The sequence below is a fragment of the Cricetulus griseus genome, chromosome 3 (genome assembly GCF_003668045.3).
Source record: "Cricetulus griseus strain 17A/GY chromosome 3, alternate assembly CriGri-PICRH-1.0, whole genome shotgun sequence".
In the NCBI taxonomy this organism is placed as follows: Eukaryota; Metazoa; Chordata; class Mammalia; order Rodentia; family Cricetidae; genus Cricetulus; species Cricetulus griseus.
Window position 1 is genome coordinate 123,920,456 of NC_048596.1, and position 12,778 is coordinate 123,933,233.

Here is a 12,778-nt window from a genome sequence, read left to right on the forward strand (position 1 = left end):
TTACTTGCCTAGTGAATGCAAGGCTCTGAGTTTGATCCCAGAAACTCACATGTGTACATACACACACACACACACACACACACACACACACACACACACACACACACAATCACACACACACTCTACTTATACGGTGTCTTGAAGAACTGGATTGGTTCACTTGATAGCTTAAAGTGTGAACCTACCCTTTTAAATTTACCCGTGCAAATTCCTCGTTGATATTTCAAGGGCTGCTCCTGGTCTAGCCATCTCAGAGTTGATGAGGAAGTCTTTGTTCACGTTCCCTATGACCTTCAAGTCTATACTGACTTTGATTCTATCACCTCCCTGCCTTTATCTTCCCACACTGAAGCCCTCAAGGAACAGAGGAGGGCAGCCTCTTGTGAAAGATGCTCTCTGGAGTGATTAAATGTTGCTTAGCCTTCTACAGCCTTGAGATATTTTTCTGCAGAGGAAGGGCATAAACTGTCAGGCCTGGATCACAGCCTGGGAAGAACATTCTGTTTTGGCTTGGTGTCCAGGACCATTTCTGATAAAACGTTAAGCAGTTTCTGAATATCCAGCCCTGCATGGCCTTTAGCTAACAAACATCCTACAGAGACCCTCAAAAATCCCCTTGTGTGACTGTAAAGGGCCTGGGCTCTAGTCTGTTTACTCGTCATTTGGATTACATTATTGTAAATGCCTTAATTCGGGCATGTGCCTGAAAAGCTGTATTTGTGCTTTTCTTACTCAGCCTTAAGCTTGCCCAGTAGTTAATCACCATTTGTTTGCTATCTCCACAGTACCATACCTGCATCTCCTCTGCAGACGGAACCATCTGACATTGTTCTCTTCAGATAATCTATGTAAATTTAAGTTAAATCCAGGTGCATATCAATCCTGGGGGATTCCAAACTGTTCTGAATTCTCCATCCAGAAAAGTACTGTTTATTCTATTTTGGTTTCTTGTCTCTGTGGATCATTCTAATCTTTGGCAATTCCCTTCCCCCCTGCTGTGGAACCACTGGACTCTTACAAATGACCTTTTGAGTGGAACCTTGTTGAATGGGATTTTGAAGGTAATGTAATTCATCCTAGGTTTCTTCCTTGCCTTTCAGCTTGTTTGCCTCTCTCCCATTAAATTGCCCAGTAACATGTTCTCATTCTAGGAGCTGTTGTGCTTCATCCAGATAATTGACACCTGAGAGTGTGCTTAGCAATAGTACACAACAGTGCACATTCTATGAGAGGGACTACTAAAGGGGACCACCACACAGGCAGGCTCAAGCCCTCTGTGGGTATGAGGAATGGTAAGTATACAGGTGCCAAGTGCAAGGACAATTGTACATTTTGGCTATGAAAACATCACTGCCACCCTTCATTGTTACCGTCTTCTTCCCTGTAGTAGGTGATAGTATAGGCGGCCAGAGAACTTCCTCTCCATGTTCAATTGCCCTAATTGGTGAGGAGAGGGCTTTGCCTTATTTATTTGCTTCCAGAGCATTTGTAAGCTTGCTGTCATTGCTCTGACACTAAAAACCTCTTCCAGGGTTGGGAGCGGGGTTCAGTGATACAGTACTTGTCTGGTGTATGCAGGACTCTGGGTGTGATTTTGCAAAATACACACACACACACACACACACACACACACACACACACACACCCCACTGTGGAGTTTGGATCGAAACATGATCCTTGAATCGTTTTGCCTACTTAATCTTCTTAGCTTTCTAGCTGGACTGTTCTCTGTGTGTGCATTCTATTTTTGTTTTGATGGTTTTTCTGTTACTATGAGGATGACTTCTTGGTAATTAAAACATACGGATTTTTTTTCTGTATTATTTAAATGTTACTTTTCCTAAAAGAAAATATTAATCGCTCTGATACTCCAATAGCTCTATTTAGAAACCAAGGCATCATCTCACTTGGGATACTTTCTTCACATGTACTGAAAAAACGTATTTGCAGATCTCATCACTTCTGAACATCTTTAAATATGTATTGTCAGGTTAGTAATACTTTTTCCTCACAATAGAGACATTCCTTTTGCTTGTGCAATGCTTTTCTGTTTTACTCGAAGACCTGAGGGCTCTGAGTTGGACTTGAGACGCAGAGATACCCTATGATGAACAGCAGCAGGCAGTTCTGATATGCACAAGCAGCTCAGTAGAGGACCTGGCATGGCAACACAGGATAATAGTACTCCAAGAGGGGTGTTTCTGGGGTTCTCAGCAGCCCTGATTTTGCAGCCCATTCCACTGTCACAAGACAACATGGGCCTCTACAAAGCTGGTGAGGCTTTGCAAGACAGATGCCAGTAACTTCTTTTAAACAGAACAACTGATTGCAAAGTAAGACATCCTATGCCACAAATGCACAGCTATTACCCACAATGCTTTTTGCCATCAGTATCAGCCTCACACTGTCTGAAGCAACCTCTGTCAATATTTTATTTCTTGAGCAAACTGTATCAAACAGACCACAGGTCAGCCTTCATGCCTACCAGTCCATTTCTAGAACAGTCAGAGAGTGTTCAGGGCTATAACAGACCAGCTTGGTGGACCTGGACGTTTGCATGGAGTGTTCCTGGAACCTCACAAATTCTATCCCTTCATGTTGGCATGGATGTATTCGCTGTACTAGCAAGAGAGAAAAGCAATTTCCAAGACAGAACATGTTGGAAGAACAAATTTTTTGAGCTTTCTGTTTCCTTCAATTCAGTACCAAATATATTTATAGAAAATGAAGTAATAATATAGGTTCATGTTGAAAAAATTCAGTGTCCTGCCAAGTGACTCTTCCTGGATGCAGTAACTGTTAATGGTTCATGCACATCATTCCAGATATTTCTATTTCCATATGTACATAAGAACATGTCAAACTACCTATCTATCCTTTTACATATAACACTAATATCTACCTAGCTACTATTATTTTTAATATAACACTACTACTATCAAAACTATCAGCCTTTGACTGTTCCCTCCACAGTGAGTGTTTCCTATTCTATTTCCATTTAAAATATACTATAAATCCTCCAACATGGTAGAAGCAGAAAGGAGTTGAATTCACCAGTCAAAGCCAATGTACATATATACAAACAGAATGAAATGCAAAATTTTCCCAGCCTGAATCAAGTCTACACTGGACTCCTCCTGATGATCTAGCAGTTTCTAGGGCCATATTTTCATTTTTGTGTCTTACTCCAGCTCTCTTCCAAGATCTCACCAAACTCTTGGGTCAGTCATGTGTCTTCCTTCAGCAGTCCACTGGAGTGTCATAATCCAAGTTTGTGCCCTCTGCCCCTACTTTTCTATTGAGATATTTGTTGAAGATTCCAAAACACCTAACATGTAGTCTACAGAGCTGCCAATTCTTCTCCTGACAAAGCCCAACAGAATAGCAGGAACATTTGTGAATTGTTTAACTGTCAGTGTCAAATTTCAAATATTATTGCAGTAAATGTGAAGAAAGAGTGACCTGGGGATGGGGACTGTCTACTTCTAGCTCTGTGGTCCAATCATGGCCTGTCCTACCTTGGGCCCTTCAGCTCCTACACCTGAAGAATCATGGCCTGGTTGCCTCTGTGGGTATGGCGGATGGTTCTTCAAGAACCACAGTCCCTATTGTAGGGATGCATTGAATTCATGCTCTCTCTGTAATTGTCCTTGTCCAACAACATCTGACTTTTGAACAGTTCTAGAAATTCATCTGTAACATTTTTGCATTCCCCAAGTGGAAATATTGCTGAGCATGAAGGAAATGTTATTTGAGAAGGGATGTTTTTATGGCTTACTGTCAGCATGAAATTCTCCAATGATGATCTGTCTTAAACCAAACCCTGAAGCCATTTAATAACCTCTTCTCATGCCAAGCAGTGGTGGTGCCCGCCTTAATCCCAGCACTTGGGAGGCAGAGGCAAGCAGATCTCTGTGAGTTCAAGACCAGCCTGGTCTACAAGAGCTAGTTCCAGGACAGTCTCCAAAGCCACAGAGAAACTATGTCTCGACCCCCCCCCAAAAAAAAACCTCCTCTCATTATGAAGCAGCCTTTGGGGGCCAATGAGATGGTCAATGAGTGGGTAATGGTGCTTGCTTCCAAGCATGACAACCTGAGTTCCATCCCTGAGACCCACATGGTAGGAGATAACTGACTCCTGAAAGTTGTCCTTTAACACAATGTAATAATAAAATCAAAAGCAGGGGCTAGGAGATAGCTCAGCAGTCAAGAGCCTCTTGCACAGGATCAGGGTTCAGTTCCTAGCACCCGTATGTGATGATGGTTCGAAACCATTCATAACTCCAATTCTAGGGGATCTGACACAGTCTTCTGGAATCTAAGGCACCTGGCATGCATGTGGTGCACAACCACACACAAAAGAAAAACACACAGTTAAAATGAAAATAAATAAATCTTAAAAATTGGAAACTGCTTTTGGATACTTATACACACAAAATAAGCAGATCTTGTAATGATGAGAGGACCACACAGCCGTCTCTCTATTCCAGTAAGTTCCTGAGGACAGAACTGGCTTGAAATCATTTATCCACCACATGGCAACTGTGTGAACAGACAGGAGAGATGAGTATAAACTCTCCTCACCGGCAGATGGTTACACTATCTGTATTAATGAACCATTTGGTGCCAGCACAAATACCATGAATATTTAGCAAGAGGGCCAGGCAATCAAGTTATTCATCAAATCCAAAACTGTTTGGAATGGTGACTGCAGCATCGAAAGAGAAGTGCCCCCAGCTGACAGGAAGTGCGGAAGGGCCCATTCAGAAGGAAGGGTACTCATGTGACATTCTTCTGTGGGTCCCCATCATTCTTCACCACCATTGCTCTGATCCTTATTTTTAATCTAAGATGGAGAACATTGTTTCAACCTCTTTGACAGAGGAAATACGGTCTCTTGGCTAAGACCATGCAGTCTGGGAAGACTAGACCTCAATGTTTTTCATTTGTAAAATGAGGATGCACTTGTAGTTCCCTCTGAAGAGTGATGTGAGGATTAAGGGAATTCATACAGTTACGTAATCCACGCAGGACTGATGCCTGGAACAGAGGAAAGTGTTGAAAAGTGGTTGCCAGCATTAGTTGTGTATGTAACCATCTGCCGGATGTAGACCATTGTTTGGGTTATAACAGAATGCCTACGACGTGCCAGGTTCTGTTAGGGCCTTTGCATGTGTGGGAAATGGGGGAACTCACAGCATCCTGTAAGGACTCCTAGATAACCTTGCCTTGGGGTGGGGTCTTAGGGCCTAGTGAGCCCTCATTACAAGAAATAATTCTGTAGATACCTGTAGCATTGCCTCAACTATGCAAGTGGACATAGCCAGTTTCTGTTTATAAACGAGCCTGAGACTCCGGATGGTTAAGTGACTTGCCCAAGGTCCCCAGGAATGCAAATGTCAGGGCAGAGGCTAAACCCAGGCCTTGTGATGCCAAGTCCAGTGTTTTTCTCACCAAGCCACAGCTGTGCCTTGTCTTCACCCGAGGTTTATCTTTTCCTGTCAGCTCAATAATACATCCCATATGTCTCATGATGGACTACGCATTAGAAATGGGAATATGTTTAGAGAAATACTATTTTACAGATGCTAACACAAATAGAAAAATGTTTTTTTTAGAAAAGAGGTATTTCCCTCAGCAACCTCTCCCATCCCTCCTACATTAACTTCAGAAGTAGAAACAGTTTGATTATAGACATCCTCATCTTTTGGGTGGTAAGACTTTCTTTTTTTTCTTTCTTTCCTGCTAAGTATTCATAGTGCCCTTTTCTGAGTTTAACCATGCTCTAGACCACAGTGGAAACGTTACACAAGACAATGGTTAAGTTAGTCCAGCTGCGGAATCAGTTCTCTACAATCTCTTCTGCTTTCAGAGGCGTCTAGGATTGTAAGCCAGGTGTCTTTGGCCTTGGACAATGGTGTGTGCGTGTGGTGGTGCGGGGGCATCTGTTCCCTAACCAGACCTTGAGTTAGTAGACACTGCCAATGGCAGCTATGCTAAAGAAGAAATCAGATTCCTGCAGTAGTTTAGGAGCTCTTCTCTCAAAATACTCCTAGTAAAGAAAAATGAAAACAACGTCAAACCCTAAGCTGGCCTTGAACTTCTTACATAGCCCAGGCTGCCTTGAACTCATGCCTCAGTCTCTAAGGGCTGGGAAGATAGGAGTGGGTCACCACTAGCTTTCCCTGTCATATGATCCTAAGTCGAGACACTGAGTAGTCAGTTTAGCATTGCCATGATAACCACCAGAGGGAAGCCTCTAACTTATTGACTCTGGTTGATGGTTTCAGAGGCGTCAGACCAGAATCTTTGTTGCTTCTAGGTCTATGGTGAGGCCATTGGTCTTGGTGGTGGATGCCACTCATTTCAGTGCATCCTTCAAAAGCACTCCCAGTGACTCACTTTCCTCCAGTCAGGCCTTGTCTCCTAACGTTTCCATTACCACCATCACCCTTGTAACACCACCAAATTATGAATCCACAAATGCGTTGATCCACTATGAAACCAAAGCCTTTAAGATCCAGTCACTTCCTAAAGGCCCATCAGCTGACAAACCCAAAACATGAGCCTCGGGGACACAATTCAAACATATCGGGCAGTATTTAGAAGTTCAAATATGAAACTCTGCTTCAGTGACTGCTGTGTGTCAAAGGAATCTAAACTCATGAATGTCATGCGCTAGAGCAAAAGTGACCTGCCCATGTCCAGCAGGGATGAACCTGTGGGAGATGTCACTATGAATCTCATAATAGCTGTGGGTGAACTAGCCTCTCAGCAATGCAACTGCTTTAAAACGGTACTCATTATTTATACTATACCTTCTCCCATCAGAGGTATTTAATTAAATGAGAATAAAAGTACATTACCCACCCAAATGTCCAAATATTAGTTATTATTCTCTTCAAGGTACCAATTATTTTAAATAAACCCTGTAATTTGTGTGGTTCTGTCATTGAGCTATGTATTTTTGTGTGTTCTTCCGATGACCAGGAAAAAAAAAATATCCTCGAGTGGTTTCAAGTGTCCCCTGGTTATGCTTTTGTAAAAGCAATCTATTTTTCAGGATGACACCATCAGGGGCAGAAAATGCACACTGAACTCTGAAGTCAGCAAGATTGCTCAGCTGTCCAGCAGCGTGAGAGGCAGCATTTAGACAGATAAAATGGGTAACCCTGCCAGGGAAAAGTTAGCCAGTAAGACCACGTGGGCTATCAAACTTTGGCAGACAGAATCAAACTTAGGGAACACAACCTGTGTTAGCAAACTGAAAGCACAATGTGACAATGTGACCTCAAGGTTTAAAAAAAGACCCCCGGGAGGGAGGAGTACACAAGCCAAGTACAAAGTGCCGAGTACCAGGCACGAGTGTAACAGGAAAGTGAGTCAGTCCTGTGATAGAATATCTGGAGTATGGCTGACGGCGCATGTGAAGTGACAAATGTTTGTGAGGCTGCCACGAGTCAGTCTTAGTGTGTCTGTCCCCACCTAACAAGTCATCGAGGAGAAGAGTCTTCAGCATGCCTATGGGCAGGCAAAACTTGTTTATATCCATCCTTCAGAAGACAATCATGCTAAGAGGAACATAATGGTACAGGAACTTGCAGGGAGGACTCCAGCAGATCAGCTCTGTGCACACAGATAAGAGCAGAAAGCCCTATCAGGTAACAGGACAAATTGTTGCTGTCAGGCAGGGCAAGCTCCTGCAAGGAACTCGAGATCTGAGCTCCTGGAAGATGGCACCTATTAAAATGCTCCAGTGAAACACAAGGCAACACATTTTGGGACATTTCTCTCCTATTTGTTGATCTCCACTTTGGCCCCCCGGAGGACACAGAATTTAAAGGGATTGGCCTTGTTTTAGTAAAACCTTTCATTTTCAGGGATTTTTTTTCCCCTTTGATTTTCACACTATGGTTAATGCAGTATTTTGATTTCTGAAAATTCTACCTCTGGGCAGCAGTACTTTAAATAGACAATTGAAAAGCTCCACGTAAATCCAATGAGGGGCCCCCATCATTAACCCTCTGTGTAAACTGTGCTTGCAACACCTTCATTCTTCACTCAGAGGGCATGCCACTGTAGGCTCATCAACTAGCAGTGTCTTTAAAATGTTTTAAATAAAATCTAAGATTTCAAAACTGCTTCTTCTCATTCCTAGAATTAAGAAGTTTGATACCTTACCAGGCTTCCTGCCTCTGTCCCTTGATTAAACTGTGGGCAGCATATTCCACTCAAAGGACAGATAAGAAACTAGATGTCTTCCTTAAGGATGTTTATTTGTCACCAAGGACACTGAAGTCTGCCTGATGTTGCTCGTACGCTTGGTAAAGTGGTCCTTCACTTTCCCCATCATCCCTGTTCATGGCTAAGAGAGGGGAGGATGGCGGATGGCTGTTGGTTAAAGAGAGGAGTCTGTCATTTGGGCTGGAAACCAGACAGATGGGAAAACCAGACTGTCTGTATCAGGCTAACTTCAGTTTGTAGAATGGCTAAACAATGAATAGTTTGAAACACAAAGCCACTCTCCTCAAGGATCCCAAGAGGAACAGAATCAGACAAAGGTAATCTGAACAATTACACTTAAAGGGGTTTTGTCTAATTTATTTAGTAGAATTACCAAATTCCAATTAGTCGGTGATGCTTTCTGATAACCCTCCTCTGGTTTTGCTGTTTCACATGGGTGCACCCATTCCTCCTCCCCCCACTCTGGGTACCTACTTTTGACAGTTTCAGGGGGCATACTTTAAGGCATGACCAAATTTTGCAGCCAAATATGGCTTTTAAAATGTGCTGGAACCCAATTCATTTAGCAAGGCTGCAGCAGAAGAGAACACTTTAGAGCAGTGGTTCTCAACCTTCCTAATGCTGCGACCCTTTAGTACATACAGTTTCTCATGTTGTGGTGACCCCTCCAGCATAAAATCATTCCCTTGCTACTTAACAACTGTAATTTTGCTACGAAATGTGAATATCTGATATGCAACCCCTGTGGCGACCCACATGTTGAGAACTGCTGATCTAGACTAGAACTATGGCCATTCTCCTTGACTTCTTCGGAATCCTCTTCCAGGAAATGAAAAATACCAGCAACTGTGAAAATGTCAGCCTGTTTCCTGGGATCAGTGAGCATCCTGGCAAAGGTGGCTGGATCACTACCTGTCCTGGTGGCAGGGATGTGAGGTATCTATTCCTTTAATTCTGAATTTGGGCTACAGAAGGCTGCTGAAGAGCAGACTCAGGAGTTATATTAAACAGGAGCTTCCATGCCTTCCTTCTGTATCAGCCCACATCCTAGGCAGGCAACAATGAAAATCAGATATGCCCCCTTTAATAGGATGCCTAGCTAGTCGAAGGCCCCTGTTGTCATGATTATTAATCAAAAACATGCAAGTGGGGAAACAGGACCAAGACAGAATGGTGGGGGTACAACTGGCATACCAGTCACACTCACCATGTGTACTAGGAGTGAAAGCCCCAGTCTTCACCAGGGAAGGAAATGAGGGGCAGGGTTGAGGGTGTGGAGCTGGGGATGTGGCTCGGCTGGTAGAGTGCTTGCCTAGCATGCACAAAGCCTTGGGCTCCATTCCCAACAGTGCATAAATCAGGTGACAGCACCATTCAGATGGGGAAGGTAGGAGAATCACAAGTCCAAGGTCATTTTCGGCTACACAGGGAAGTCAAAACCAGTTTGGGATACATAAGGCTTACAAAGAAAGAAGAAAGCAAAAGGAGATTGGGGTCATCCCCTCTTACTACCACTGCAGCCCAGAGGAGTTCAGGGGTGTGTCGGGTGGGGGGGGTTGGAGGATGTACTTTATCACAGGCAGAAAGCCACAAGGCGCTCCAAGGAGCCAGGGTGCCCTTCACACAAGGAAAACTCATTCCCTGCTAGTATCAGCTGGCCTGGAAGGTGGCAGCACAAACCATCCATAAAGAATGTGCTGCCTGCCTGGATGTGTGGGTGCCCCACCCAGAGCCTTTGTCCATCTGCATGCCATCTAACAGGCAGTCATTTTAGTGAAGCATGCTTGCTTGTCATATATTGTGGTAGCAGAACAGTAGAAATCCTTCTCCTTGAGTGTGGAGAAAGAGAGACCATTTGGGAGTACACTGTTCTCTTTCAGTGCAGATGACAGGACACACTTTCCCAGTTCTTCAGTTACCCCTAAGAGCACACTTGGAGGTCTAATCTCTTTTCTAAAGCTCATGACTTAAACATTAATTTCACGTATCACCTATATGGATATAGATACACTGGGGAGCAGTGAGATGACCGCACAGGCTTAGCAGAACCCTGGGCCAGAAAGGCACCAGCTAGCAGTTTACCTTGTTTTTGCCAGAAGATCCTAAAACTACACAAAGAAGGGAATTTAGTCCTTGAGGTGATACCCTGCCACTAATGCAATTCGCCATTCGGTCCCTGGAGCTAAGCCCCGTCTGGGGTGCTTCAGCTCCTCAGGATGGTAGAGACACTTTCGAACAAGTCTTTCTGGACATGTTGTCTAGCTCTCATCTCTCCACTTCGCACTTTGTGGCTTGAGAGGAAGGTACACAGTGCTCACCATTTCCGCTAGATGGCGATATTTTCCCTAATCCATCAGCTTCAAGATACCCAATTTATAAAATAAATACAATCTAACGCCTTCCGAAACCACACCACATAATAACAGCGCAAAGGCTCCCATTAAAATCCCAGGCTGGGGGAAATTGACTCTCCCTTCGAGCAAATCTAATGCAATTACTTTAGTAAGATGTAATCCAGAGTTGCATCCGAGCGTCTTTCTCATTGACACCGGTCCCCCAATACACCTGCCCCTCTTCCCTAGTTCATACTCAGGAAGGAGCCAAGGCGCAAGTCAGGTGCTGAGTCCTCGCGGCGTCTTGCCTTCCTCTCCACTTAGGAATGTCGAACCATTTCGGATTCTCTCCCCTTAGCACCCACCTCAAGTCCTGCACTTTCCTGCACACCGGACAATCCCAGTCAAGGGGTCACTCATACCTTAGCCTGGAAGGTATAAGTCGACGTCTCCCTCGCCCCGGCAGGCGCGCTCGTCTCCAGCCTCGGCAACCCCGGCCTGGGTGAAGCGAGCCAATCGGGCTTCACGGTGGGTCAACGGGGTGGCTAGACCTGTCCTGAGCTCTGTGGGTCGGGGGTGGGGGTGGGGGTGGGGGCTGCCTCAGGAAGAGGTGGCCGTGCAGAAGAGAGGGAGCTCCAGGCCGGTTCACAGTGGGTGAGACGTTCGCCGGGTCTGCCCAGCACGCGCACCGCCTGCTACCCGCAGGACAGCATTTTAGAGGAAAAGAGAACAAACACCAAACCACAAAACTTTCCTGCTGCCAAGAGAGAAGACGATCCATCCCAGGCAAAGCCCCAAATGTGTGAGATGAGACACCGGGTCCGGGGAGCCGCAGATCAGTGCGGTGGCCGCCGCAAGTGTCGGCGGCGCCTTGGGGACTTCAGGACCCCTTGCCCCGCTGTCCGCGCTTACCTTGGCGGCTGCATGAGCCCCTTCCAGCCCGCGGGGGGTGGCGCTGGCGGGGCTGCGCGCGAAGACTAGGTGTAGGCGGTCGCTCGTGGGCCCCTGGGCGAGGTGGGAGGGGCCCAACTGGAGCTGGTCCCCACAGCTCCGCGGACTCAGTAGCGGCCCGGGTCGCGCCGCCTGCTCCCGGGCTGCATGCCTGCGAGCGCCTGGAGGAGCCGGCCCCAGAGCGGCTGGCCGGCCAGTGCTTCCCGGGCGCAGGGCTCGGGCGGCGCAGCCTGCGCTTCCGAGACAACTGTAGAGTAGGGCGGCTCGGGCTAACCTGCTCCCTCGCCCGGCCCGTCGCCGCCACCTCCACCGCCACCTCCACCGCCACCGCCGAGCGCGGTGTCGCGAGGTTCGTTTGCGCGCGGCGGGTAGGGGGCGGGCCGGGCGCCCCGGGAACGGGCGGGGGGCGAGCGCGGGCGGGGCGGAGGGAGGGGCGGGGAGAGGTGGGGTCGGGGCTCCGAAGACTCCGCCCCGCCGCGGTCCCACCCTTGCCGATCCGCGCTAGTAGGGTGTGTGAGGACTTGGGGGCGCGCCTGCGGGAAAGCACACATTTCCCTGCGGGCTCGCGATCCCCTGGTGGGAGCAGCTAGTGCGGCGACCGTCCCTCCCGCCAACGTAACCAACTTTCCTAACCCGGGGCAAAGATGTCGGGGAGTCCACATTTTCAACCTGAGGGCCCACGGTGGTCAAAGGTTTCTTATCGTGGATAAATATTGACCTCTGCTGAGACGCACCTTTGTTCTACTGGGATTTTAGTCTCGTTTAAGAATCTTATTGAAAAAAATAAACAATATGTATATTGCGTACACAATGCCCGAATATACTCGACTACAATTACATACTTGCTGGGTCTGAAGTAAAAAGACCGTGTCACACGCCCTCCCCACTGCGGTCCAGCCTCAGAGGTAACCTCCGGTCACAGCGTCTTCCCACCACTCCACCTCCGCCCTCCTCGCGTAGATTGCCAGAAGAAACTCCCGGGCTTCTCAAAAGCATTTTTCATGCAGCTCACGCACACAGTGGTGATCACCGCCAAGCCCGCAGCCGCTCATCCCCAGGGTCTTGCCCCATTGCCACGTGTAGGTCTGAAACCCTAGCTGGGGTGTGAAGTCAGCCGGGACACACAGCTCACACCCAAATTAGCACTGCGCAGTTAGCGCTGCCAGGGCATTTTAGACAAGGTTACGACCTGACCATCTCTTTATAGTGAATTCAGGCACTTGAATTTTGATAGGACAAGAACTCCGTGT

The 12,778-nt window shown here is 46.6% G+C and overlaps 1 protein-coding gene across 1 annotated transcript in view; it reads right to left on the bottom strand.

The window, feature by feature from the left end:
- The window catches only part of Rgma (repulsive guidance molecule BMP co-receptor a), a 43,889-nt gene extending 32,239 nt beyond the window's left edge, over positions 1–11,650 (bottom strand). Inside the window, exon 1 of the mRNA XM_027408141.2 lies at positions 11,490–11,650. Within this exon, the coding sequence (XP_027263942.1) occupies positions 11,490–11,503 (14 nt within the window). The 5' untranslated portion in view covers positions 11,504–11,650. The remainder of the gene's footprint in view (positions 1–11,489) is intronic.
- Positions 11,651–12,778: the final 1,128 nt, after the last annotated feature.